The 25404-nt window shown below is 41.7% G+C and overlaps 1 protein-coding gene across 6 annotated transcripts in view; it reads left to right on the top strand.

The window, feature by feature from the left end:
* PPARG (peroxisome proliferator activated receptor gamma) overlaps nucleotides 1-25404 on the top strand; it is a 119133-nt gene that overhangs the window by 71225 nt on the left and 22504 nt on the right. For all 6 annotated transcript variants that reach the window (XM_019494843.2, XM_019494928.2, XM_019495022.2 and 3 more), the window contains 2 exon segments: nucleotides 1667-1805; nucleotides 21030-21229. In XM_019494843.2, coding sequence (XP_019350388.1) covers nucleotides 1667-1805; nucleotides 21030-21229 — 339 coding nt within the window.

Raw genomic sequence — 25404 nt, 5'->3', positions numbered from 1 at the left:
TGGTCACATGAGTGTCCTCTCTGTCATGAGAACTTGCTACTATTACCAAGTGAAAAATCACTCATTAAAAAAAGAATCTGAGAGATTACTGTTAAATTTAATGCAATTTGTTTAAAATGTTTTTCTATCTATTACAGACACGTTCTATAATTAAAATTAATTTAATAATTAATATAATTAATTATAAATAATAATTTAATAATTTTCATTTTATTATTTATGCTAGATTTATTTTCAGTTTGGTCAATTACAAGAAAAGGTTATCTAATCAGTTTTATCCCATTACTACTTTAAAAGGTAGATTTGAGTTAAAGGAAGATTAGTGCCCAATTCCAGTTTTTAGTCCAACCTTAGGTAACTGCATGTTCAGTTTCTATTATTCTGATTTGGTAGCATTCTGCACTCGCTTTGCCCAGGTGTAGACAGTTATAGAAAGTCTCGAGATATTAGAGAGTGACTTAAAAAACTACAAAGACATCTTATCTTCAGCAATAGGTGATCAATGCCAGGGTCATCAGGAAAGTATAAATAAAATGATAATATTTGTTTCTTGTAGCTTGTTGAGTCACTAGTAAAGAAGGTAAATCAACATTCAGTATTTTAAAGCACCTGAAGTGAAATTCATCATGTCCTGTGAAAGATGCATAATGGGATAGACCTAATCTAATGTTGAACAAAAGCATGAAAGTCAAAATTGCAAACAAAAAAATTATCTAAAGAATAGTATGTGTATTGTTGATTACTTAAGGTCACAATGAATTATGTAAATAGAAGTCAGCACCATGCTTATAATTTAGGTATGAGGTTGTAGCAAGTAATGATTTGTAATAAACTTGGCTATAAACTGTGCATGAATAATCTAAGATTACAATCATATGGGGGTTATTCAAGTACAGTCCTAATTTTGCATTACAGATCTAATCCAACAAGAGCAATAATCCATTTAGAAACACATTGCTTCTGAAATGTCCTATTGCTCACTGGCTATTATTTATGCTGTTGATAGTTGGCTAAAAGAGCTGCATCTTTATGCAGAATTCATAACTGGTACTAAATTCTGAACCACCACATGAGCAGAAATATTTTTGTTACATTGTTAGATTCTATTTGTATAAACTTTGAAGTAATAAAAGAATGTTGCAAAAGACAAGATTTTGAATTTCCATAATAATCAACAACAATGTATCTCTTTATAGGCCTACATTGCTCTGTTCAGTAGTTACCCTGCGCAAGTGGTTTAGAATTTTTCATGTGCTCTTGTACTTTGCACACCAGTAAGTTCCAAACAATAAAAAAAAATTGAATGCTCTGGATAAATAATAATCCTAGGCAATAGATTCCAGAAATACCTATTTAAAAAAGGTCAGCCCTAAGAACACCCAGGGAAACAGTATAGGTAGAGGAAAATGAATCTTTAAAAAGGGAAAAACAAAAAGATTTGCAAGAAAGTAAAGAAACACAGTAAAAAAGAGAAAGAAACATATCCCACAGCTAGTGTTAGAATTTGCTTGAAATTTAACATCAAAAGAGTGGGAAGATGGAAAACCTGTTGTATGGTCAATAATAGAATATTATGACTCATGATGGAGCACGTGTAGCATGTTTTTTGCATAATCACAGATACTTTTATGCTGATATTTTACCCATGTTTTTATATTTATTGCAGGGTTTCTTTCGAAGAACAATCAGATTAAAGCTGATTTATGACAGATGTGATCTTAATTGCCGCATTCATAAGAAAAGCAGAAATAAATGTCAGTACTGCAGATTCCAGAAGTGCCTTGCAGTTGGCATGTCACATAATGGTAAGTATTAGATTTTCAGCACTTTTTTTACAAATGATATTTAATCTGTAAAATATAACATACAAGTAATAAATTTTCATTTGTCTTGTGGGAGTACCTATGAACATCAGCCCCATTGTACCAGGTACTGTATAAACACATAACTAGAATGAAAATTTTACAAGACATGCACCATCTTTGTATTAGACAAAAAACAGCAAGGGAGATCTACGATTACTGCTAATATGAGGCCTGTGTTTTTATATTGCTGTGGTTCCTGGGCAAGATACATTTTTTCCAGTACTCATGACTAGTGTCATTATTAACTTCCTCTGTTTCACTGTGGGCATGGACAGATTTTGAAGAGCTTCAAATTCCAGAGCACTTCAGACTTGACACCATATAGATGTGTGCCCTTGCGGCCACTCCCTCACTGGAGAGCTACAAAAAGGCCATGAAGGTATTCAGTGACACTGCTTTCCAGGCAGGGGACTGAATAGCAGGGACCCCTGCATGCTTCTTGGTCTCTGGTCGCTGGGGCTAAGTACAGACAGTCAAAAAGCCCAATATGAATTAATTCAATATTTGCAGGTTAGTCTAAGCTGTGTAGATTGAACTGATAAGCAAGTGAACAGACACTCATTTTTGATTCTGGAAATGCAGCCACATGCCTGCAGTGGCTCAGGCCAGAAGCCAGGCACTGCTAGAGCATGCCTCCCTGCTCAGCTGAAGCAGACAGCTTGGGTCAAAGCTAGCCCACCTACCCTGCAAGTGGAGGGAGGTTTGTGGGGAAGGTACAATGCATCCTGGGATTCTGGGGGGACTCTGAGTAAACTTGAATCTGGAGGGGATCAGGGACAGGAGTTCAGTAAACCTAAATCTGTTAAGTCTGACCCTCTATCCGTCCATGTTATCTTAAATGGTGTTCAACCATTTTGAAAGTGGCTTATGTGCACTGAACTTCTATTGTGTTACAGATTTGAACTGATTTCCAGTCACTTACACTGGTTTATGTTCAATTTCTGTCCCTAGCTTGGAGGTTTCCAAAGACAGCTGAGTGCAAGGAGAGCATTCATTGGCTGACTGTCCTGCTCCTCCCACCACTCCCTAAGGGAGGTGGAGTGGGGAACAGAGCACTGTGGAATGCAGAGGACTGCTGGGGCATACAAACATTTTAGGAAGTGCTTCAAACTTGTTCCTTTTTAATTTTTTTCTGTGGGTCATTTTTGAAGCACTTCGACCAGCTTTCGGCCATGTCCAGATGAGCAAGGTTGTGTGCTTGCCATGGCACAAGTAGTAGCAGCACAAATTTGTGCCACAGTGCGTGCCCCTGCAATTGCCCTTTGTTATGGGCTGTATCCAGCTTCTCCCAGCTCCCAGCTGGGCTCCATGTGCTGCAGAGCAGGAGGTGGGGAAGGAGGGGCTGACTGGGGCACAGAGTGCCAGAGTGTGGAGATAGCCAGCAGGCAGCCCCTGCACTGAAGCACCCTGTGCACCAGCCAGTCAGAGAGCAGGCAGCCCCTGCACTGAGGCACCCTGTGCACCAGCCAGTCAGGGAGCAGCATGTGGTAACAGGGGATATTGCCCACAGGTGGCAAATTAGCAGGGCTGTGCATGGTTTAATGTGCAACAAGTGAGGATTGTGGGGCCACAAAAAAGTTTGTGGGGCCACAAACTATATGTGCCCTTCATGTCTGGATGTACCCTTAAAGTGCTTGTTTGTCCATGTACATCTGTGTCTTTGGTGTTCAGACCACCTCAAGCATATTTGAGCGCTTAATACAACACAGCTGACTGTGACCTGTATCACTTCCTAGCTAAACTCTGCTTTTGCATGTAGGGCCAAATTCAATAATGATCTTGCTAATTACAGCAAGTAGAATGGGGAATGTACCACAAATTATAAATAATCATAACTGGAACTTGCTGCATAAAATGTCTAACTAGGTTGGATGCTAAGAATGGTATAAAAGGATCCCAGCAGAACTTTAGATAGGCATAAATAGTAAATTACTGGCCCATCTCTAATTTTCCCCTTCCTTGCAGGGCACAGAGAAATTAAGTTTCTTTGAACATTAAAGTCAGTTTATGAATTCATGTGAAAATGCTTATTTCAGGACTTTTGAAGGGTGACAAGACAGACAAAATGAAGATTCTTTACTCTTTCTTTGGCAAAGACTTATAAAAACAGGAATTAAATGTCATAACGCAGAGACTTATGTAATTCTAAGAGTAAAGAATTGCAAACATGACTGGGAAAATAATTTCTCTGTGGTTTTTTTAGAACTTTCATTATTCTCAGTATAAAAAATGAGTGTACTGTGCCCCAGAGGAAAACTTAACTGTGGTTTGTGAACTTAATACATGCAGTGAGTATAAATTGGTATGGGAAATGTTTTCCTAATAGAAAATATGGTTTTTAAGTTCCTGGGATGCAACACTAACTCTCAAAAATAAATCTCAGTATAAAGTATTTCTGTGGGTATTTTTATAGTAATTCAGGGTTTTTTACTATTATTATTTTCAAGGTGTGTGCCAAATTCTCTTGCAGATTAGCATTGTGGTTTCCACTCATTTCAGTGTTAACCATGAGCATGTAAGGCAGAATTTTGCAATAGTGTGTGAATCAAACATTTTATTCCTACTTAGTCATATCCTTGCCATTATGCTTACCACAATATATTTACATTTCATGAAGGTAGAAGATTAAAAGCTAGTGAAACAGGTAAGCAAAATTGTACCTTTTAAAATGCAGTACCATGCAGTGATGTATATGGAAATGTATCACCAATTTGGAAGATAAAGAGAGGCACTGGGTCAGATTCTAATATCACAACAGGGTACATTTATGTATCTCCACTGAAGTCCATAAAGCATGAATTCTCTGATAAAAAACCCAAAATCCGTTATTAAAATGAAAGCCCGCCCCCAACCCTGCTGGTGCCCCTCGCCCCCCACCCACAGCCTCTGCTTCCCCAGCCCTGCCAGAGGGGGCCCCCAACTGCCAAGGCTGTGGACCCAGCTCCGCAATCCCCTGCCCCTACTCCCACCTGCTGCGGGCTCAGGCGGGGGAGGAGGAGGGCCTGCTCCCTGCCACCACATGCACTCCTATGGGGCAGGGAGGACCTGCACTCCCCAGATTTGTGCATGAGGCAGGCACAGGCTGCAGACTTGAGTTCCCGCCCTGCTTCCTTCCCCCCAGGGCCTCCACAGCACTGCGGGCATGACCCTGCATGGCTGGGGACAGTGGGGCTGCATGGGAATCTCTTTGCCGCTGAGCTCCCCTCCTGTTGCCCTGGCGATATGACCCCTGCTCATGCCTCTGCTGCTCTCAGCCTGCCATCATAAGGTCTGTTTTCCTGACCTCTGATCATGCACGTGGCTCTTCTCTGGACCCTCTCAAGCTTCTCCACATCCTTTTTGAATTGTGGGGCCCAAAACTGGACGCAATACTGCAGCTGTGGCCTCACCAAGGCCGAGTACAAGGGGAGAATGATGTCCCGAGATTTACTTGAGAAGCATCTATGGATGCAAGTCAGCATTTTGCTCGCTTTACTAGCTGCAGCATCATATCGAAGGCTCATGTTCATCTTGTGGTCAATCATGACCCCCGAGTCCCTTTAATCCATAGTGCTAGTCAGCGTAGCACTGCCGAGCCTAGAAGGATGCTGCAGGTTTTTCCTCCTACGGTGGAGAACCTTGCATTTTTCGGTGTTAAACACCATCAGGTTCTCAGCCGCCCATTTCCTGAGCCTGGATCGCCCTTCTGTTCTCAGGTGTGGATGCTTTACCCCAGAGTTTGGTATCATCGGCGAACTTGGCCAGTCCACTTCTGACTGCAATGTCCACACCATTAATGAAGATGTGGAACAATATAGGTGTAAGGACAGAGCCTTGGGGGACCCCACTGGTCACAGGGCACCATGACAATTGTCTTCTGTCAACCACCACCCTCTGGGTCCGACCCAGATGCTAACTTTAAAAATCCCAAACATGTATACAGCACAGAAATCAATAAGGGCCCACTTGTTTGTAAAACAGTAATGGCACTTGTTTGTAAAACAACAAGGGCAGACTTGTTTCCTAACTAGTACATAAAGTTTGGTTAGCCCCTGTTTACCACTTTGTTTGGTAGCTAACACACACTGGTAGAGTACTAGAATGTAGCTCTGGATTATTTAATGTTAGTCTGAGAGTGCTGTACATTAGGAATTGGCTTTGGCTTTTTTTGTTTTGAATTAAATTCTGAAGGCAGCGTGGATGAGCTTGAAAAAGTTGAGAAATTATATCTAGATCTAAGATATGATTGCCAAGGTAATTTTGTTTCAAAGAAATCAATTCCCTAGACTTTTGCCTAAGAGTATCATTTGCTGGGTAAATCTGTCATGTTCAATTGTGCTATTTTTTTTTCACTTCAAAAAATAAGAATCAAGCTGATTATATCTTTAAATACAAAGTCTCTCTTTTAATCCTTGTAGTCAAGCTGACATAAGATCTGAGCCTTTCCTACTCTAAAATATCTTTGAAAATAAATGGGAAATTGTATAACACTTTGTTCATGTGTCATTGGGTAGGATTTTCCCCCTATGCCACTGAGATTTAGTTCTAAATTAAATTATGCATAAATGCATTCATGGTCATGGAACAACAAAAATTGAATAGAAGATTTCAGATTCTCCCTTATGGTACACCAATTTTTTGTTTGTGATTGTATTAAAATAAACCTTTACAAATTTTTGATAAATAATCTCTTCTTGACCCATTCATAACAAATAAAGTTCACTCCAAATTTGATGCAACTTTATTTTCCACTAAGCATTTCTGACATCTCTTCGTAAATTATACTTCCCAAAAGAAAAAAAAAAACCCAAGAAATTAAATTAGAAAATTCCAAAGAAGAAAAAGACTTTTTAAAAAGGGGCAACTTAAAAACAATAATAAATAAAAATGACGCATGTTAAATTCATGGATGCATTTTAAAGGGAGGGGGCTCTGGGTTCCAATCTGGACCTTGGCTTTCAAAGCAGCAGAAACATCCCCACTGTTCTCCATCCATTTTATCCAATATTAAATATTAAATATAAGTTATAATGGCTTAGCTTCAAGAGGAGGGCTAGAGAGAGAATTATGTAATACCTAAGCTGTGGCCTGCAATTTATATCAGTTACTGTGGATGAGAGGGGGTGAAAACATGAATTTCCTGTGCCTGAGTGAATACCCTAATTACTAGATTAGTGTGGCGGGCCAGTAGGGGGTGCTCCTGCATTGAGCCACCCACCTCACTGCGCCCGACCACCTTCCAGGCTCTGAGTGCCTCCCTGGGGGTGCCTCACGTCTGGCCGACCCCCTTCCTGGAGCAAAGCTGCTAGCCTGGGGGTAGAACTGCCACCACCCAGGGATGGGCTTGATTCTGACTCTGTGCCCCCTGGGAAACACAGGCCTAGTAGTCCTCGAGGGTTCTTGATTCACTTCAAGAACTTGGGATGCTTCCCTCAGTCAGAAGTACAGGTAGTAGTCTCCCTTAGTCAGCCGAACCAAGGGGACCCCCAAGGCATAATCTAGACCCTCTCCCAATAGACTTCCCATGCTAGGTACTAAGGAAAACTTTATTGGTTACGAAGGGTAGGGTTGGAATAGGGTACAGGATAGAGCAATATCAGAGAAATCCCATAGAGCAAACTGGGTGGCTGGAGTAGCCTTTGATCACGCATCTGAGTTAATGCAAGCTATATATCTAGTTAGATCTCAGGTAGCTTACTCACAGGTATCATCCAGAGGCAGGTGGAGATTCCTTCTGGAGGCAGGCAGTCCATTGATCATGAGTTTTGAGAGAGAGAGCAAGTTTCAGATGGTCCAGCTCTTCTCTCTCTGAGTTTTCCTCATGGCTGCTACTCCATCCTCCTGGGCAGTACTTAACTTATATAGCCCTTATGACCTCATTTACCTGTTCCAATGGAGGCCAGCACCTGTTGGCTGTCAGCCAACCAATTTGAAATGCATCACTAGTTTCTGGGCAGACTGACAGTTCCTAGCTCCCCAGGTAGCCCAAACCCCTCACCCAGGTATGTGATGCCAGTAACGTAGGCAGAGGGAGCAGGTTTCCCCCCTCCCTCAGGAATATATCCAGCTCAGGTTACCTAAAAAGATAGGGTAAGGTGTGTACCCTCTGTAGGGCCCATCTTAACCAAATGGTCACAGAGCAGAGTTTTGGGGAGAAACAGAGGTGGCCTTCTGCCACAATTAAACTAAAATATAGGAGGGTCTTCCTCTTCCACTTCTTTTTCCAGGCTACAATTTCAGGACTTATACTCAGCTACATTTATACCAGAAGCGGGGAAAATATGGGCCATGGGCTGAATCCAGCCTGCCAGGCAATTCCATCTAGCCCGCAGGCAACTATCAATTAATTGTACCCCACCCAACCCATACTCCTTGCCTCCACCCTCGTGTGCTGAAGGGCCCAGCCCAGCAAGCACACAGCTTCTGGGTGCGGCTGCTGTTGCCAGTACTGCAGCCACCAGGGAACTGCTCAGCTTCCCTGGCGTCCAGCAGCTCCTCCTTGTCTCCCTGCTGCAGCATTTGCTCTGGGCAGCAAGTAGGGAAGCGGTGGGGGTAGGGAGAGTTGCAGCTGTGTGGGGGCATGGAGCATGGGGCTGGAGCTGGCAGGAGTGTGGAGCCTGGGGTTAGGGGGCGGGGCTTCTGGTTCCCAAGATGGCAACCAGGGGGTGGGCACCTATAAAGGGGTGCGGCTACCTTCATGGCCCTCAACAGCTCACCAAAACTCATTAAGCAGCCCTCCAGCTGAAATAATTTCCAACCCTGATATATACGGAACTATGTAGTCCTGCCAGGGTGTAGGGCTGAACATACTCAGTAGCTGTGTAGGCACTGGCATATCCATACTGCACATGGAATAGGATCTCAAACTGTGCATAAGTGCCAAAAATGGCAGTTACATGGCTGGGTAAATGCCATTTGGGCAGGCAAAGTGAAATAGATTCTGCCCTGGGTATCCCTTTGTCAAAGGTATATAAACAGGCCAGAAATACCCTTAACCCATACACAGTTCAACTTCCACAGTCTCCATAATGCTGTTAGTTATTACTTAATTTTGCTGGAAAAATAAGCACAGTAAAATTGTTTTTGACTTTACTATAGGTTAATTGATGTTCAGCAGAGCATCCTCAGCACTATACCACTATGGCCACTGACAGATGTGGGGAAAAAATGGTGCTTTACCAGAAGAGGCATCATGTCAGTTTGACCCAGTTTGCCCAGTGTCTGTATAGATTATGCACTTCAGCAGTGCTTTTTTGGCACTTTTATCTAATAGCTGAAACTATCAGGGTCAAACTGGTGTGAGGCTTCTTCTGGGCATGTGCTGTACTTGGTGCAGGGGTGCACCAAGCTAAAAATAAAGTACTGTTTTGGGGGGGATTTCATATCTGTAAGCAGCCTAAGTTATTTTGGAAAAATGAAATGTTCAAGTTGTACAAGATGAGGGGCATCTGTTATCCTCTGACCCTTCTTCTGAATCAGGTCCACTAGCTCCCCTGAAACAAGGGAAAGCTTAACAATCACTTTCTGCGTGCAGCCTCATGTAGAACTACAGCTATGTGTAACTTGTTGCACTTATGTGACTCATTGCAATGCATATGCCAAGACACTATTGGCTTTAGTACAGCAAACTACAGATCACTATGGCTCTTGGCATCAAAATTAAATTACTTGTGGGACAAACTCACTAGATCAAGGTTTATAGGACTGGGCTAATATTTAAACACAACATGTTAGGAATACTAGGCACATCTACACATGCAGTTAATGCAACTGAATATACTCTGGCTCAATTTGAGCTGGATTAAACTAATATCAACATTACCATCTACATGTGCATTTAAGCACAGTAATTTACTGCACTGCCAGATACCACTTGTATCTGAAAGGACTATCTGGCAGTGCAGTAAATTAGTGTACTGTGTCCTAATTGCTGCACATGTGTAAATAGTGATGCTTTACTGTGAAGCAAATTAGTTTGCTGCTTAGTAAAGTTTCTCATACAGATGTACCCATTGTGGTGCAATGTTATACTACAGAACCAAACCCAAGCTCCTTTCATGAAATACTTATATTGGCAGTATTTGTCCAGTGATAGGCTGTTATCAATGTGTAGGAAAGCTCCCATAAATTTGTAACATGGCTTGAAATAAAGTTCTTGAACCACAAAGCAGTGAACCAAATCACCAGTACTTGAAATCCTAGCAAAGTTCCTGTTGCTAGTCTGGTTTCCCTTTTAGTCTTAAAACCAGTGCAGTTTATACAGCTTAACCCCCAACAGAAAATCAACCTCTCTATTTTGAATTATTCCAGTTAACTTTTGTTGTTTCTAAAGATCTGTCAGAAACCTGTTATGGCAATTCTAACATTTTCATTGTCTGACAAGATCCCATGGTATGGGGGTAGGCAACCCTCTGCATGCATGCCAGATCATGGTACGTGAAGGCATTTTGCTTAGCATGTGTGCCTTGAGTTGGATGGTGGGGGAGCTGTGAAAGGCCTGATCCTTGTTGCAGCAGTGCAGCCCTAGCCCCTTCACTGCTGTCTGCCCCAAGGGCTAAGGACAGACATTACACAGTAACTGATTTAAGTGATCAAAAACTGGTTTAAACCTGTAACAGAACAGATGTTCAGTGCACATAAACCAGTTTGAAAATGGCTGAAACTAGTTTGAAATAAACCTGGTTGAATGTAGCATATCAGACTTAACTGATTTGGGTTAAACTGGTTTATGCAATGTCTGTCCCAGACCCCTTGCTGGTTTAAGATAAAACAGACTCCCCATCATCCCGGTATGCTCTCTGGGCTGGGCTGGGCAGGGCTGTCTGCTCCACAGCAGGGCTGGCCCTTTCCCTCTGCTCCCTGGCTGGAGCTTGGCACAGACTGCAGGCACAGCAGGGTCCGCCTGGCTTCCCCTTGCCCTACCCCCCAACCCACTGCTCGTTGCTGAAGCAGGAATCCCCCCGCCCTCCCTCTCATCTCCCACAGTACAGACCCCAGCCCCATGGACCCTAGGCATGTGGTATGCTAGCTAATGCTGAGAGGTGTCTGTCTGTGTCTCCCATTTCACTGGGACACACAGACAGAACAGTGACCGCTTAGGTAAGCTGGTAAGTTGAAGAGTTTTAACTAATGGAGAGAGACTATTGTTTTGCTGATGATGTGATAAACACTATTATCAGCTCCCTGCTGACCTGTTTGCCTGTTAGTTTGCTGCAGACCGTATAAAGAAGCAAGGAGGGAGATTGAAAAGCTCCATATCGTCAACAGATGCATGCACTGCATCCCCCTGCCCCTTGCCTCAGAGTGATAGCAAGGGGCTGGGGTCCGGTAACACTCCTACCCCTTGAGCACCCAGTGGGGAAAGGCCTGGGATGGTGCAGGCAGACCTCCCTAATTAGCTGAGCCATACACCCCATTCCCCTGCCAGCTCAGCGCTGTGCAAGGGCAGGAAGGGCTGCTGTTGCACCCCCCCAACTTCTAGCTTGAGCCACTGCAGGCATGTGCCTGAATTTTCTCAGTCCAGAGAGAATGTCTGTCCAGTTACAAATCAATTCAGCCTAACCAGGTTAGACTAACCTGCAAAGATTGAATCAATTCAGGCTCAGACTTTTTGAATGTCTGTCCCTAGCCAAGGAGGACATGTACCTGCTGCCAGCAACAAGCCAAGCTGGGACTTCGCAGACCCTGGTGCAGCTTCTTGCAGCCTCCTCACCACCTGCTGTGAGCAGCCTGGGCTCTCTAGCAGGTGGCAGAGGCCTACCCAGAGCCTGGTTTGGCTGCGGCAGGCAACTGGGGGGCTGCAAACGGCTACACCAGCGTCTGCAGAGCCCCAGTCTGGCTTGTTGCTGATGGCCGGTATTATCGGCACTCTGCCAAAAAATATTGTTGACCTCTGCAATGGTAGAGCATTTAGGTATGTTCCAGCAGACATTTGCTGAAAGAACTTTGACCTCAAGAGATTTCAGGATGGAAAAAATTAAATTAAACCTTATCATTTAAGAACTTGTGGAAGTTAGTAAATTATTTTAGAGCTGAAAGAATATTTAAATATAGCAAGGAGAAGTAACACATGGTCCTTTTTTCTTTTTCTTTTATACAAAAGTAGTCTTATAAAAAGTGGACTATTTCCAATGAGTTTTCCAGTTTAAAAGCTCAATCCTGCAAACCTTCACTCCTGAAAATAGTCCCAATTGAAAGGAACAGAACAATTTATATTAGTTAAAAAGTTCTCAGGATCATGCCTCATATCAGTGGGCACATCTACGTGAGACACTGACTGCAGCAGCTGAATAATACTGCGCAGTAGCACGTCATAGCATGGACAGTGCTAATAAGCTACTGCACAGTATTTTTAGGCTACTGCACAGTAGCGTCACTTAAAAGACATTTGCTGGTGCTACTGCACAGTAACTCTAGTTGCTGCACATTTGTTTAGTACTTGCTTATACAAGTACTAAATAAATGCACAGTAACCACTGCACAGTAGCATCTTACATAGATATGCCCAGTATCTAGTCTAGTTCTAGTTAGGCTCTATCTTAAAATAAGAATTGTTTGAAATCTAAGAGCCTGCTTTAGGGAGTTCATAGTATGTATATCTGAAATTCTCAGAATGTGTGCTTACTTAAGAATTTATTGCATACAAATACAATACCACTTAGAAACAGGATTTAACATAACGGAGCAATTTGACTATCAAGCTTGCGTGTAATGCCTAGCCTTTGTTAGGAAAGTGCAATGCCTTCCCAGGGCTTGTCCCTAAGTATTGTTGATGAAATAATGAGAACTGCCAACTCCTACTAAATTCCATTCCCATTCATGTCTTGGGCATTTCTCCCTACTTTGCAGAATTAGGATGTAAATGCAAATAGCTAGTGGCACTATCTCCATTTGATTAAAGAGACAATAGATATATGGTAAATACTGAGTGTCCTAAAGCATGAGTTTGTCACTGTCGATACTTTGTATCTAGAAACTGCAGTATGAATTTAGTATTTGTTACTATTTATATGGGCAAAAGTGATAATCTGTTTGTATCACAGATCCTAAATTTTAACACCAATATTGTGTCTTATTTTGCCTTAAGGTTAGAAAATTCACTTTAATAACCTGCCAAGTCTCTCTAGACCACATTTAAGTTGAGTCATCATTTTGTCAATCCTTCCTCAAAAGAGAGATGAGAGGTGGAGTTCAACTTGTTGGCAAGAGCTCTACAAAGGCATCAGAGTATTGCAGGACACTTTGCCGTAGTGACGTTATTGCAAAATGAACAAATATGTTTTAAGTGGACACATTAATCATAAGATATAATGTTGCTAATTGTCAGAAGTTTGACACTCATTCAAGCATGTAACCAGCCTGCATGAGAACATATATGATTTTAATGAAAATCTGAATTTCACACTATGATTCCATGCAGTCTACTATAAAAAGTAATTTAAACTTTATTTTGATTAACCCTTTTTGCTGTCAGCAGGAGTTTGAAATGTCATAGTTTGTTTGCATTCTCATATGAAATAATGTAATATATTCAGTCTATCTGTTTTATGTACATGGTATTACAGTTGGCCTTGTGTTACATTGATAGTAGTCAGACACTTTATTAAACAGGATATTGATTATGCAATGCTAGAACCCCAAAAGTGAAACTTAAAACATTCTTTAACAATCTATTATGTGACTTCCCTATGCAGACTGCATTAATCTTTATTATAAACAAGCCATTAACAGTATTCAGTGATTAACAAGAAGTCTCTCCTTGAATAGCCAGAAAATCAATATTTCTATAAAAACATCTGAAGCCATTTTTTAAATCTACATATAGAACTAAGGGTCCTGTGTTTTTTCAACAAGGGAGAAATTTAATTTATTGTTTCAGAGATATTTTGTTGACTTTATTAATGCTTTGCTTATTTTCTTTCTCACTCATATTCTTCCAAAATTATGCTCCAGGTAGAATTTTAAGAAAAAGGAAGCAAGCTTATAAACTATGGAACTATGTAAACTGTGGGAATGTACATCACAGTATATTTGTATCAAAGCAAAGAGGAAGGATTAGGGTTCTTTAAGCATAAAAATTCTGTAAAAACTTATAGAGCAATCTTTGATGCCAACAGTATGAAATCAACACACAGGCCACGTCCAGACAAACAGGGGCATGAGGTTTGTAGCACCACAAACCTCTTTGTGGTGCCACAAACTGCACATGGTGAATGTTAAAATGTGTACTGTGCTACAAAAATGCCAGAATAAAATGTGGCACAACACACACAAAATAAGCATGCGCCAGCTACTGTCCCAGCCTCTGTGTTGCCTGACTTGTGCCCCTGCTCCTCTAGCACACCACCAGGGACACTTACACACATGCAGGGAGCCTGTTCCAACACGCTGGAAGTCCAGCACACTGGAGCATATAAATTGATGTGCTTTGGCAGTCTCACGCATCACGTGTATCAGCAGTGCAGCACATATCCACGCTGAGAAAATGGCAGCAGTGTGCTTTGAACTACAACACATTCAATATGCTTTAGTTCAAAGCATACTGCCCCCATTTTCTGAGTGGAGGCACATGGCACTGCTGATACATGTGATACATGGGTGCTTTTAATTAGTGTATCTTGCTAATTAAAAGTACACAGTGCCACATCGAGAGGACATGTAAAATGCCCCAGGACACCAGGTAAGACTGGCTCCAATCTCCAGCTATCCCTGGCTGAAAAGCTGGGAGGAGCTGGGCAAGAGCAGTTTGCCTTTTGAGGGACAATTTGTCTGGCAATAAAGCACACATACCAGGGCATGCACTGAAGCAATTTATGCTGCTACAGGTACATGTCCCTTCTTGCCCGGATGCAGCCGAAGTTCCCATAGTTTTCAACATGAAAAGTCTTCAAGTGAGCTTTATAAGGAAATGTGAGAAAAATCTTCATGCAGGGAATATTAAAGGAATCAGTTTAGTATACTTCCTGTGACTTCAGTTTTATGATTCCTGATATTAATGAGTAATAGCAAAAACAAATGAGTTTTTAGTATCCTTGATATACAGATAAATCCAAATTCCATTACTCTTCATGTACATAAATGGTGCTTACCCAGCTGTTTAAGTGGTGTTTTTGGCACTCAAGCTGGGTACAGACATTCAAGGAGGTTAGAGGGAGGTTACATCAAGTTAAAAATAGCCACCTGATATAAGGTAAGTCAAGATAGGGGGAAGGTGGATCAGGGAGCAAGCAGGATCCATGGGAGGATTAAGGGAGTAGGCAGGATCTGCAGGAGGCTTGCTTGGGTCTGAAAGAGTTTGTCAGGATTGTGGGGGGGGCTCACAATGTCTGCAGAAGGGCTTGGAGGGATGCAGTGATATTTTTAGCCCCCCAACCTCCCTAGTGAACCTACAACCCCAATCCCTTCTTCCCCTCTCCCCACTGGGACTTACTTCCTTGGCTCCCAACACTGATGAACACTGATAAAACCAGAACTGGGAGTGGCTTGTGGGATGGGGGTTTTGGGCTGATTGGTCTGCAGCGGAGAGGGACTGTGGGGCTAAAAATGGCCCAGTGCCAGAGGCTCTGGAGCCACTGGCTTGGCTTTCCCAGCCTTGGGTCTGTGCTGTGAACTATACAGAAGTTCAGGAAAGTTAGATTGGTCTAAAAATGGGCAACCCAATTTAAGATAGACTACCTCAGAGGAAGGGTTAATTTAGATTGGAGTGGCCATTTTTAGAACGATCTAATGTTCTTGGAACTTCTGTACAGTTCACACTTAATTCAGTTTAATTAGGGCTAAGTGCAAGGTCCACATGTGGGCAAACTAAGATCAGGTGACCATTTTTAACGTGATCTAACCTCCCTCTAACACTCCCCACCCTATCCCAAATGTCTGTAAGCAGCCTTATGCACAGTTTGCTATTTTATTACTCATGCAGTGTGAATGCACAAAAGTACACACAGCTACTGCACATGCTCCATGGGTTTCTCATTAGGCAGGCAGGCATATGCCATATTTATCTGCATACAACATGGACCTTTCCCCTGAAAATTAGCCCCCAAAATTGGGATGGGTGTTTTAAGTAAGGGAGCTAATTCCCATTTAGGAATGGAAGCTGGAATGACTTCCAGTACTCGATCTGTGCTGGGCATGCTGTAGGCCAGAGCCCACTCCTCCTCAGTGTCACATTCTCTCCCTGCAGCTAAAGCTTTAACCTTCTTATAGCCACTGCCAAATTGACTTCTCAGCATAGTGCTCTAATGCCTACCACACAGGTCAGTTATTAACCAGTCCCCTCTCCTTCAGAAGCCCCCTGTTAGCCAAAAAAAAAAGAGAGAGAGAAAGAGAAATATATGAGCCCAGGAAGTATTGAGCAAGTTGATGCACGTCTCAGTGAGGTGATGGCTGCCCTGAAAGAAAATAAGCTTTGCGTTCTAGCCTAGCTATCTGCTGTCAGTGGGCCATAAATTTCCATACTGCTCTCTATCCTGTGACTAAAATGAACAGTGCAGTGAGAGGGCAGAAGAAGGAACTAGATAATGCCTGACCTGTGGTGTGGTGTGCTTGGTTGGGACGTAAGAGAAGCATAAGTTCAAACATTACAGGATAATAAAATGATAAACTGTGTATGAGCCCAAAAATGTATATAACCTATGTGGCTGAGTAAGTGCTATTGGGTGCATTAAGGCACTTTTTCTAATGTGCATTAAATTTAGTACCTCCAATGTGAGGTACTAAAGAAATGGGTTCTAAATGCCCAGTAATTAATATGCATGGTTTTAAAGTGATGCTTAATAGACAGTAGCCTGTTTTACTATGCATTAGTGTAATTACGCATTTTTTTTACGTAACACTTTAATGTGCAGTAAAATTGGCTATTGCACATTAAAGGGCACGTGTAGATGCACCCATTTACATGTATAAGTTCTGGTCATAGCAACAGAATCTAGTTCAACTTTAAAATCAAGGCTCTGTTTTTCCATTCAGGGCACATCTACACCTGCAGTTAATGACCCTGAATTTTATTCAGGGCTATGAAAGCACTCCAGGTCACATCTACATGTGCACCCCTGTCAGGAGCAAATTGCACCTGACAGAAACAGCTTAATCTAAGGTGCTTCTGCCCTGCTGTGCCCACCTGCAGCAGCCAGGGGGAGCTTCAGGGTCCCCTGGGTGCCAGTTCCAGGGCTAACATTGGGTATGGGGGCTGGTCCTGATCCTCACATGCCCAGGAGAGGTGTCCCTGCTTGGCAGCAATGCTGCCTGCCGGCCATGTGGGATCCTCATGTGGCTGGCAAGCAGCATCCCCACTGAGCAGGAACAACTCTTCCGGCCACTTGGGGATTGAGAGGGTCCTGATCCCCATGTGGCTAGCAGCCAAGCTCTTTTGGCCACGTAGGGATTGGGACCCTCCTGATCCCCATGTGTCTGGAAGGTAATGTCCCTGCTGAGTGGGGACAGCTCTCCTGGGCTCAGTGGGGATTGGGTCCTGACTCGATCTCCACATGGCTGGGATGCAGCTATCCCAACTCCTGGGACAGCTCTCCCAGCCACACGGGGATCAGGAAGATAGTTCCCCTCCGGCATAATTCCTCTTCTGCCTCAGAGCTTAACCAAGCGGTGGCACCCCCCACCTATTACCTGGGAGCAAATTTCTCCTGGTCAGCATCTACAAATGTGCTACTGCACAGTAGCAGATGCACCATTAATCTAGTACTCCTATTCCTGGTACTAGCAAATGGTGCATTAGCCTAATTAGCCTATGGTGATGCTTTACTGCACATTCAATTAATCTAATGCACAGTAAAGTATCGCGTGTAGATGCTCCCTCAGAATATTTATTTAAGCATTTGGAGCTTAAATCATCCCTGGTATTATTTAATTGATTTGAGCATTTCAGTAATATTAATAGATTTAATGTAGGTTTGAATTTGAATGTAATGTTTTTGTTCATATTAGCAATGAATTTTACTGTGCATCTACAAGTCTAGTATCTTGTGATGGAAGTGACTTGTCAGTGACAGGCCCTGCCAGAGAACCTACACATCCCACCTGCTCATGAGGTTGTGGGAGGGAACTCCCATATAGAAGGGGCTTTCATCTCCCTAGGCCTGATCCAGAGCCCACTGAAGTCAATAGAAAAAATTGACTGCAGTGGATTACTGGGAGGAGGGACATCAGGCCAGCTACCAGTGTACCAGCACCGTTATAGTGATGTGGAGGTGCTGAGCAGGGATTACATAAGGGCACCAGGTCATAGACTACAGGAAAGAGAGATTTTACTCCCATTACAGTGACACAGGCTGCCAGAAATACACATGAAAGCACGTTCTTGATGCAGGATTCTTCATCTCATTCTTAAAGAATTGTTTGACTTCTTTTGAGCCATCGTGCTGCCATCCAAATTCACATATGGCATCTCTTCTTTTTTTTTAAATGTTTTGTAGTTGGGATTTTGGAGAATGTTTTTCCCAAGCCATAAGTAATCAGGAGGGTTGGCAGTGATATCTCACTGGAAACTATTGCTGGTAGCTGACTAAGTACATTTACTCTCCCTGTGGAAAAAAAAAGAAAAAGAATATACGATGGACTCTGGTCCAAAAAAAAATATCAATTGGCAATTATTCAAAAGTTTCCATATGAAGAAATTATAAGCAGGGGACATTTTGGTGGAAAAAAAACTAAATATAGTATGTATTAAGCAGTCCCAGCTGAACTGCTAGGTTTCCTTCCATTCTGATTTAATTCTGAAATGTGAACTGAAGGGACACCCAGAACATTTCAAGCGAGATAGCATGTTTCTTTTAGTGGTACAGCTCTACTGAAAGACAACGATGATGGAAACTGTAAGAATAAACAATCCTGTCTTTACTAGGTATGAACCTTAGTGAGTATACAGGTGCTAAATGGTTCTGATTTGCTTTTATGTCATCACATATTATTTTCAGTCTTGATGAAAATGCTATTTCTGTTCCAACAACACAGTGTAAAGAGGATTCCTGCAAGTATCCTTACAGAAGGAAAGAGGCATAGTTCAAATAAGTGCCCCTGGTTTAGAAGTCCTGTGTTAACATATTAGTATAAAAAAGAGACAAAACCCTGGCAACTGGAAAATCTCTACCCAATGTAAACCAAAACTTTTTTTTTTCTTTTTATTTTATCTCTTGATTTTTTTTCTTTCTGTCTAATCTTGTTGCTCTTTCTGTCCTATTTTCTTCAACAAAACTGATGTAATCCATGCACTTAATTCAGTATAAAAATTAAGTCCATTAGCAAGCTGTTTGAAATATTTTGCAATATCTATTCCCATACGCACAAACAATCCTTTGGATGGTACATAGTTGTACAGACATGAGCCTTGTATCCTGCCTTATATTTGAGTTCGTCTCTTATGAGGTAAAGTAATTAGGAAAAATCACTTCCTGTTATGTTAACATAGCATGTGTTTGGGACTAACTTTCAACACCTACCATTTCCTTGTCTTTTTCTTTATTTTTAACTTAAAAACAACAAACCTGCATTTGTTAAGCTGCCTTTTAAAAGCTATCTGTTTTTCAGGATTTTGTCTTCTGTCTCACCCCTTAATTCTCCTAATAATGACTTCTGATAATACTTTCTATTATTTATAGGGTGACCGTATGTCCCGATTTGACTGGAACAGTCATGGATTTTAGAAGCATGTCCAACCGGCTGAGGAAAATTAAAATGAGCTTCCTGGGCACAGGGCAGGGAGGTGATACACCATGAGCTATGAAATAGGAAGCCCTAGCAGACAGCAAAATTGCCCTATAATAGGTTAGCTTGGTTAGTGGAATGACCCTTAAAAAAGGGAGGTGGTTGTTAATACCTGTGAAGTAAAGAATAATGGGTCATTAACAGGCCTGAATAGTAGTATCAGAACTGCAACATGCTGCCCCACCCCACCTCTGTCTGCAGCAGCACTGCAGACTTGAGTGGGGCAGTGCCCTAGATTTCACTTTGTCCCAGATTTCATATTGTCCCATATGGTCACCCCAATTATTTAGCACTTTACAGATATTAACTGATCCTCCTAGTACCCCAGTGAAACTTGTAGGGACTTTTAAATGGAGAATGTGAGACAGGGAAGTATAGTGACTTGCCCAAGACCCTAACAGTAACTGAACCAACAACTCAAGGCCTCTTGACTCTCCTAATGCCATGTGCAAGGTTAATGGTGCTCATCTTCAGGCATCCTGGTTTTCTCTGATAAAAAAAATCCCCAATATTCAGATTGAAAAAAGGAAGCCAAAATCCACATTTTCTCATAATTAAAATGAAATGCCACTATGTATAATATATATAGTGGTGATAGTGGTGTTTCATTTTAATCATGGGAAAATGTGGATTTTGGGTTCCTTTTTTTAATCCAAAAATTGAGGATTTTTTTTTTATCACAGAAAACAAGGGTCCCCATTCATCTGACATGCTTTCAGACTGCTTGATGATACAGATTGCTTCCTTTTCTAGGGGTTCAGACAGAAGTAACAATTTTTGCCCAATCTGGCCTCTGAAAGCTCTGTCCAGCCATGAACTAACACAAGTGGATGGCCACAGAGCTCTTTAAAGGGCCTGATCCCATGATAATCTGAACGCTCGTTACATGAGAGTTTAAATGAAGGCACTCCAAAGTCCCCCTAAGATGGGGGGCTTCAATCCACACCCTGCCACTCCAGCACAGGCTGGGGAAACCCCAGAATGGACCTCCCTCCCCTGCCTTCTCCCTCTCCCATCCTGAGACAGCACTGGGGGCTTGGGAGAGCGGGGGGCAGGACTAGGGGAAGAGTCCGTAGAGATGCAGCCTCCCTCCCTGGATCATTTCCAAATTAGAGCTCAGTCCCTGACCCTTCCAACCCAACATCTAATGTTTGTAAGTCAGGAGAATCAATCAAATTCATGGTTCCTTCTTGTAAAGCACCACAGATTCATAGATTGTAAGGGTTAGACCAGGGAGCTACACTTCTGCCTACACCCTAATTGTGCTCTTACAACAATTCCTGAAGCCTTTTGGTTGCTCATCCAGATTACCAAGTACAATAATTTTTCCTCTTGCTTACCTAAGCATTGTTTTAATGATAATGAAATTTTAGAAAGATCATTATGAAAAATGAGAAAAGGATTATTTTAAAAAACCATGTGTGTTTAGGTGCAGCCATGACTAATGTAATAATTTGTCATCTTCTTTAGCTATCAGGTTTGGGCGAATGCCACAAGCTGAGAAGGAGAAGCTCTTGGCGGAGATTTCCAGTGACATCGACCAGCTAAACCCTGAATCTGCTGACCTGCGAGCCCTCGCCAAGCATTTGTATGACTCATACATAAAGTCCTTCCCTCTGACCAAAGCCAAGGCGAGGGCAATCTTGACAGGAAAGACGACAGACAAATCAGTTAGTTCTCTGCTTTTTTTTTTTGAGTAAATGATTTACCACATTGACACAGTAAAAAAAAAATTGCTGTTGGCAGTTACATATTTCAAGCTGTGTCTTAAACACAGGAAATGTTTTTAGATAGGATAAGTAAACATTATTTGAAAAATCTCCAAGTTCACCTAATAAAATACTTGAAACCAGTACAAGAATTTGAAGGTCATCTTAACCTTTTTGTACTCCCTGAACCATTCTTCCCATTTCCCCCCTCCTCTATCTGCCATACTATCTGTTTAATAGGGCTAAGTATCTGGTAGACAAAAAGCTGAGATTCTGTTGCAAACATTCATATAGTAACATATTACCAGTACTAGCAGTGACCCCAAAGAAATAATCTAATGTAGTTGTACTCTTCTACTTTCCTTTCCCATAACTGGCAAATGATTCACAGAACCAGGATTGCATCTCTTCATAAAATGTACTGCTTGTTCCTAAGATGTAACGATGATTTCCTGCATTTAAGTTAGTTATCTTGGGTCAATTCAGCATCCTGTGGTGCTGCAAGTAGAATTTTAAGAAAACACATTACAGGAAAATCTTTGCAACATTATACATAGAGGGATATGTACTTTGAGGGTTTCCTTGAAAAATTCTAAAGCAACATGTAGCAACATAGCATCCTTTTAACCATGTGGAATTTGGTTTTGTATCATTCAGTTACATAGGGATAAAAACAGCTTTTCTAAAACCAAAATCAGTTTGTGTTGATATATTTGTTTAAACAGATAGCAGAGAGTTTGGTTGTCAGGAACATGCTAGAGACAGTGTATTTGATTTCCTTTGATTTTATCAAGAGTAAAAAAGAATGTTACACATTTTGGGCTGCCACTAAGGGCATGTCTACACTGTCAAAGGATCATATTAGGGAATGCTACAGTGAAACATGTGCTGTAAGTTGAAATGGATATAACGTAGATACCTTGCAGCAGTGAAATTATTGAGCAGGTGTGCCATGCTTCATTTCAGTGCTTCCTTGTGTGGTCCAGAGGTCATAGTCATAGCTAATGGTTTGTCTTTACAACAAACTTAATTTGAGTTATCACTTGAATGTTTCTTTTAGACTCAAGCCTTGTGCACACACAGAAAATCTGAACTTGAATTAGATGATTTGACATAATCTTGAGTTGGTTTGATCCAACCTGGGTTAATCAGGCACAAGAATAACCTCTTAGAGAAAGTCATTGGCAGTCCCTAAATTCAATGATGATCTACCACAGTGCATTGAGATGACTTGAGAGTTGCAGGTCTTTCCACAGGGTAGCATAGGCTATAGCCTGGGATTCCTCTTCTTTTCTTTCCTCTGCACTCATTTCTATGCTTTGAGGGCAAGACACATTACCTCAAAACAGGCTGCTGTGTGTTTGAGGTTGACACCACTGGAGTCAGTTAGCAAGCTGCCCCTCCCAACTCTTGATGTTGGCATCTGTTTTCTTCAGGTATGCATTCAGTGTGTCCTTATAGCATTTCCTCTGGATCTGGCTGGAGATAGAGGGCAGAACTAAAAGGAAAGTTCCATAACCTGAATCCTCTGTATTCGGGTTATGAAGGAAGCTGAGAAGCACAGTGGAAGCTTACAAGTCTTTAGGTTAGGCTTGGCTGGACAATTCAGCTAAAGGGACATCCCAGAAATTTCTCCTTTCAGGGAGAAAGATCTGAGCTAAGAGATCCACCACTTTCTGTTTGGAAATGAAAGAGCTGACTTGATTAAATGTTCTCTCATCCCATAACTGCCACTATGTTCATCAGTAGCAGATAAGGATATTTTTCCAAATCTTTTTGCTAAGATAACCAGTAAAAAAAAATTAACCACTAACAGCATTGGCTTTTAAAATATTAGAGTCAACATTTCATTGAGGAAAATGAGGTGTTCTACTCCTCTCCTCAGGATTGATTCTTATCCTATTTCTATTTCTAAACTTGATGCAGTTGGTCTTGATTCACATGCCAATGCAACAGAAAAGCAAAAAATCCTTGAAGTAATTGTCTCTCCCTGCAAATTCAAATCAGTCCACAGCAAAAAGATTTCCTTCCTGAACTGTCTGAAAACTTTTTTCAGTGACACACTTAAATTCTAGAGAAATTTTGAGCCTTCTTAATGGAATCTTTATATATTTTACTATAATTTCTCTTTTTTTGCATATTACATTTTTATTTTTTTAACTAAGCCCTAATTATACAATAGTATGGAATTTGTCCCAAAATTATAACTAATGTGAATCTACATGCAGTTTTCACATTGATGTTCCACATTACTTAAATTAATGTAATGAAATACAGTATTAAATCAATGTTATTGAATGCAATCACATTGGGTGCATCTACACGTGCAATTAATGCTTCTGAATTTTCTGTACAGAAAATTCAAACTCATTAAAGAGCTCCATGGCACACATCTGTATGTATACCCCCATTGAGAGCAAATTGAGCCCAATAGGAACAGACCAGTCCAGAGCTGCTCCTGCCCTACTCTGCCCCACTGCAGCAGCCAGGAGGAGTTCCAGGTTCTCCTAGGTGCCAGCCCCAGGCTGGCAGGGAGCACCAGGGACTAACCCCAAGCTCTGGAGAGTGGGGGGAGCTGTCCCAGCTGGATAAGCAGCTCCATCCCAGCTCGGGGGAGATCAGGGTGGCCCCAAAGGGATGGGGGAAGCTGTCTCAACTGGATAAGCAGCTCCATCCCAGCTCGGGAGAGATCAGGCTGGCCCCAAAGAGATGAGGGAAGCTGTCTCAGCTGGATAAGCAGCTCCATCCCAGCTCAGGGGAGATCAGGCTGGCCCCAAAGGAATGGGGGAAGCTGTCTCAGCTGGGCAGGCAGATGGAGATCAGGACCCCTCCAATCTCCACAGGGCGGGGAGAGCTGTCAAGCTGCGAAGCAGCTACCTCCCAGCCACACGGAAACTGAAACCCATCCCAATCTCCATGTGGCTGGGAAGCAGCTGCCTAGCAGCCATGACAGCTCTCCTTGACCCTGTGTGGCCCCCTGCTGTCAGCATCAATTTCTCCCAGTCAGCATCTACACATGTGGTACAGTGCATTAGTTAATGCATTGTTTTTCTAGTACCTGTATCTACAGGTACTAGAAGACGGTGCATTACATGAATATACTGCTCCGTAATTGCTGTGCACATGTAGACAGTGATTCTTTACTATGTATTAGATTAGTTTAATGTGCAGTAAAGCATCTTATGTAGACACACCCATTGAGGGGATGTATACGCAGCACTGACTGAGGTTCTGATACTACAAACTTTTATGGGCGTGAATCATTTTATGCATATTAGTAGTTACATTGAGTTGACTTTGTATAGTCCTTTGTACAAAAGTTACTGAACTATGTAAGTTTTTAAAGGGTCAGAGCATAAAAACATGATATCCTATCCCAGAATACATTGAAACTTGTATGGATTCTTTATGGGTTATCTTGTCTTCAATTGTTTCATATTTGTGGCCAGAAATCCATACCGATGATGGTACCGATGATGGTACAGGTACCGATGATGGTACATCCACAAATCTTTGTGTTGTTTTACAAGATGCTTTAAAGCTGTCTTAGATTTCAATAACTGGTCTTATGCTCTGGTGGGTAGTTAATTAATAACTGCTTGGACTTTGGAAGTGATTTTGTGATGTCTGGATGTTACATCTATGTCATGTATATAGTGTGCCATCACATGATGTTTTATTGTTTATTAAAATTTAAAAACCCTTGCCAGACTAGAGATAATCATAAAACAGTACACAAATAGACACCTCTATGCATAAGTTGCTGCCACTTTTCAGGTCATGTTTAAATTACCCACAGAGACTGAATGCTCTTAGACAGTAAATAATGATTAAAACATTTATGTTATTTGTACTGTAATGGACTTTGTGCTATGAGATGTGAAGCTGTTTACTACAATGACTATTTATATTCTTTAATTATATCTGCACCACATGAAAAGGATTGGATATGCAGAAGTGGTGTGTAAAATCTAAAATTACTAAATAACCAGTCCTGTTCTGGAATGTATAGAGCTCCTCAACCAAAGCAAGATAAGCTTCTGATTACAGAGTTCTTTTGAATCTTTAAATCATGTTTTCTTGGCCCATTTTAGCTTTTTTATTTATTTTCACTCCATAAGTGTCAATTTGTGTAA

The sequence above is a fragment of the Alligator mississippiensis genome, chromosome 12 (genome assembly GCF_030867095.1).
Source record: "Alligator mississippiensis isolate rAllMis1 chromosome 12, rAllMis1, whole genome shotgun sequence".
Lineage (NCBI taxonomy): Eukaryota > Metazoa > Chordata > Crocodylia > Alligatoridae > Alligator > Alligator mississippiensis.
The sequence above is the reverse complement of the archived record's forward strand: the minus strand, read 5'-3'. Positions and strand labels throughout refer to the sequence as shown.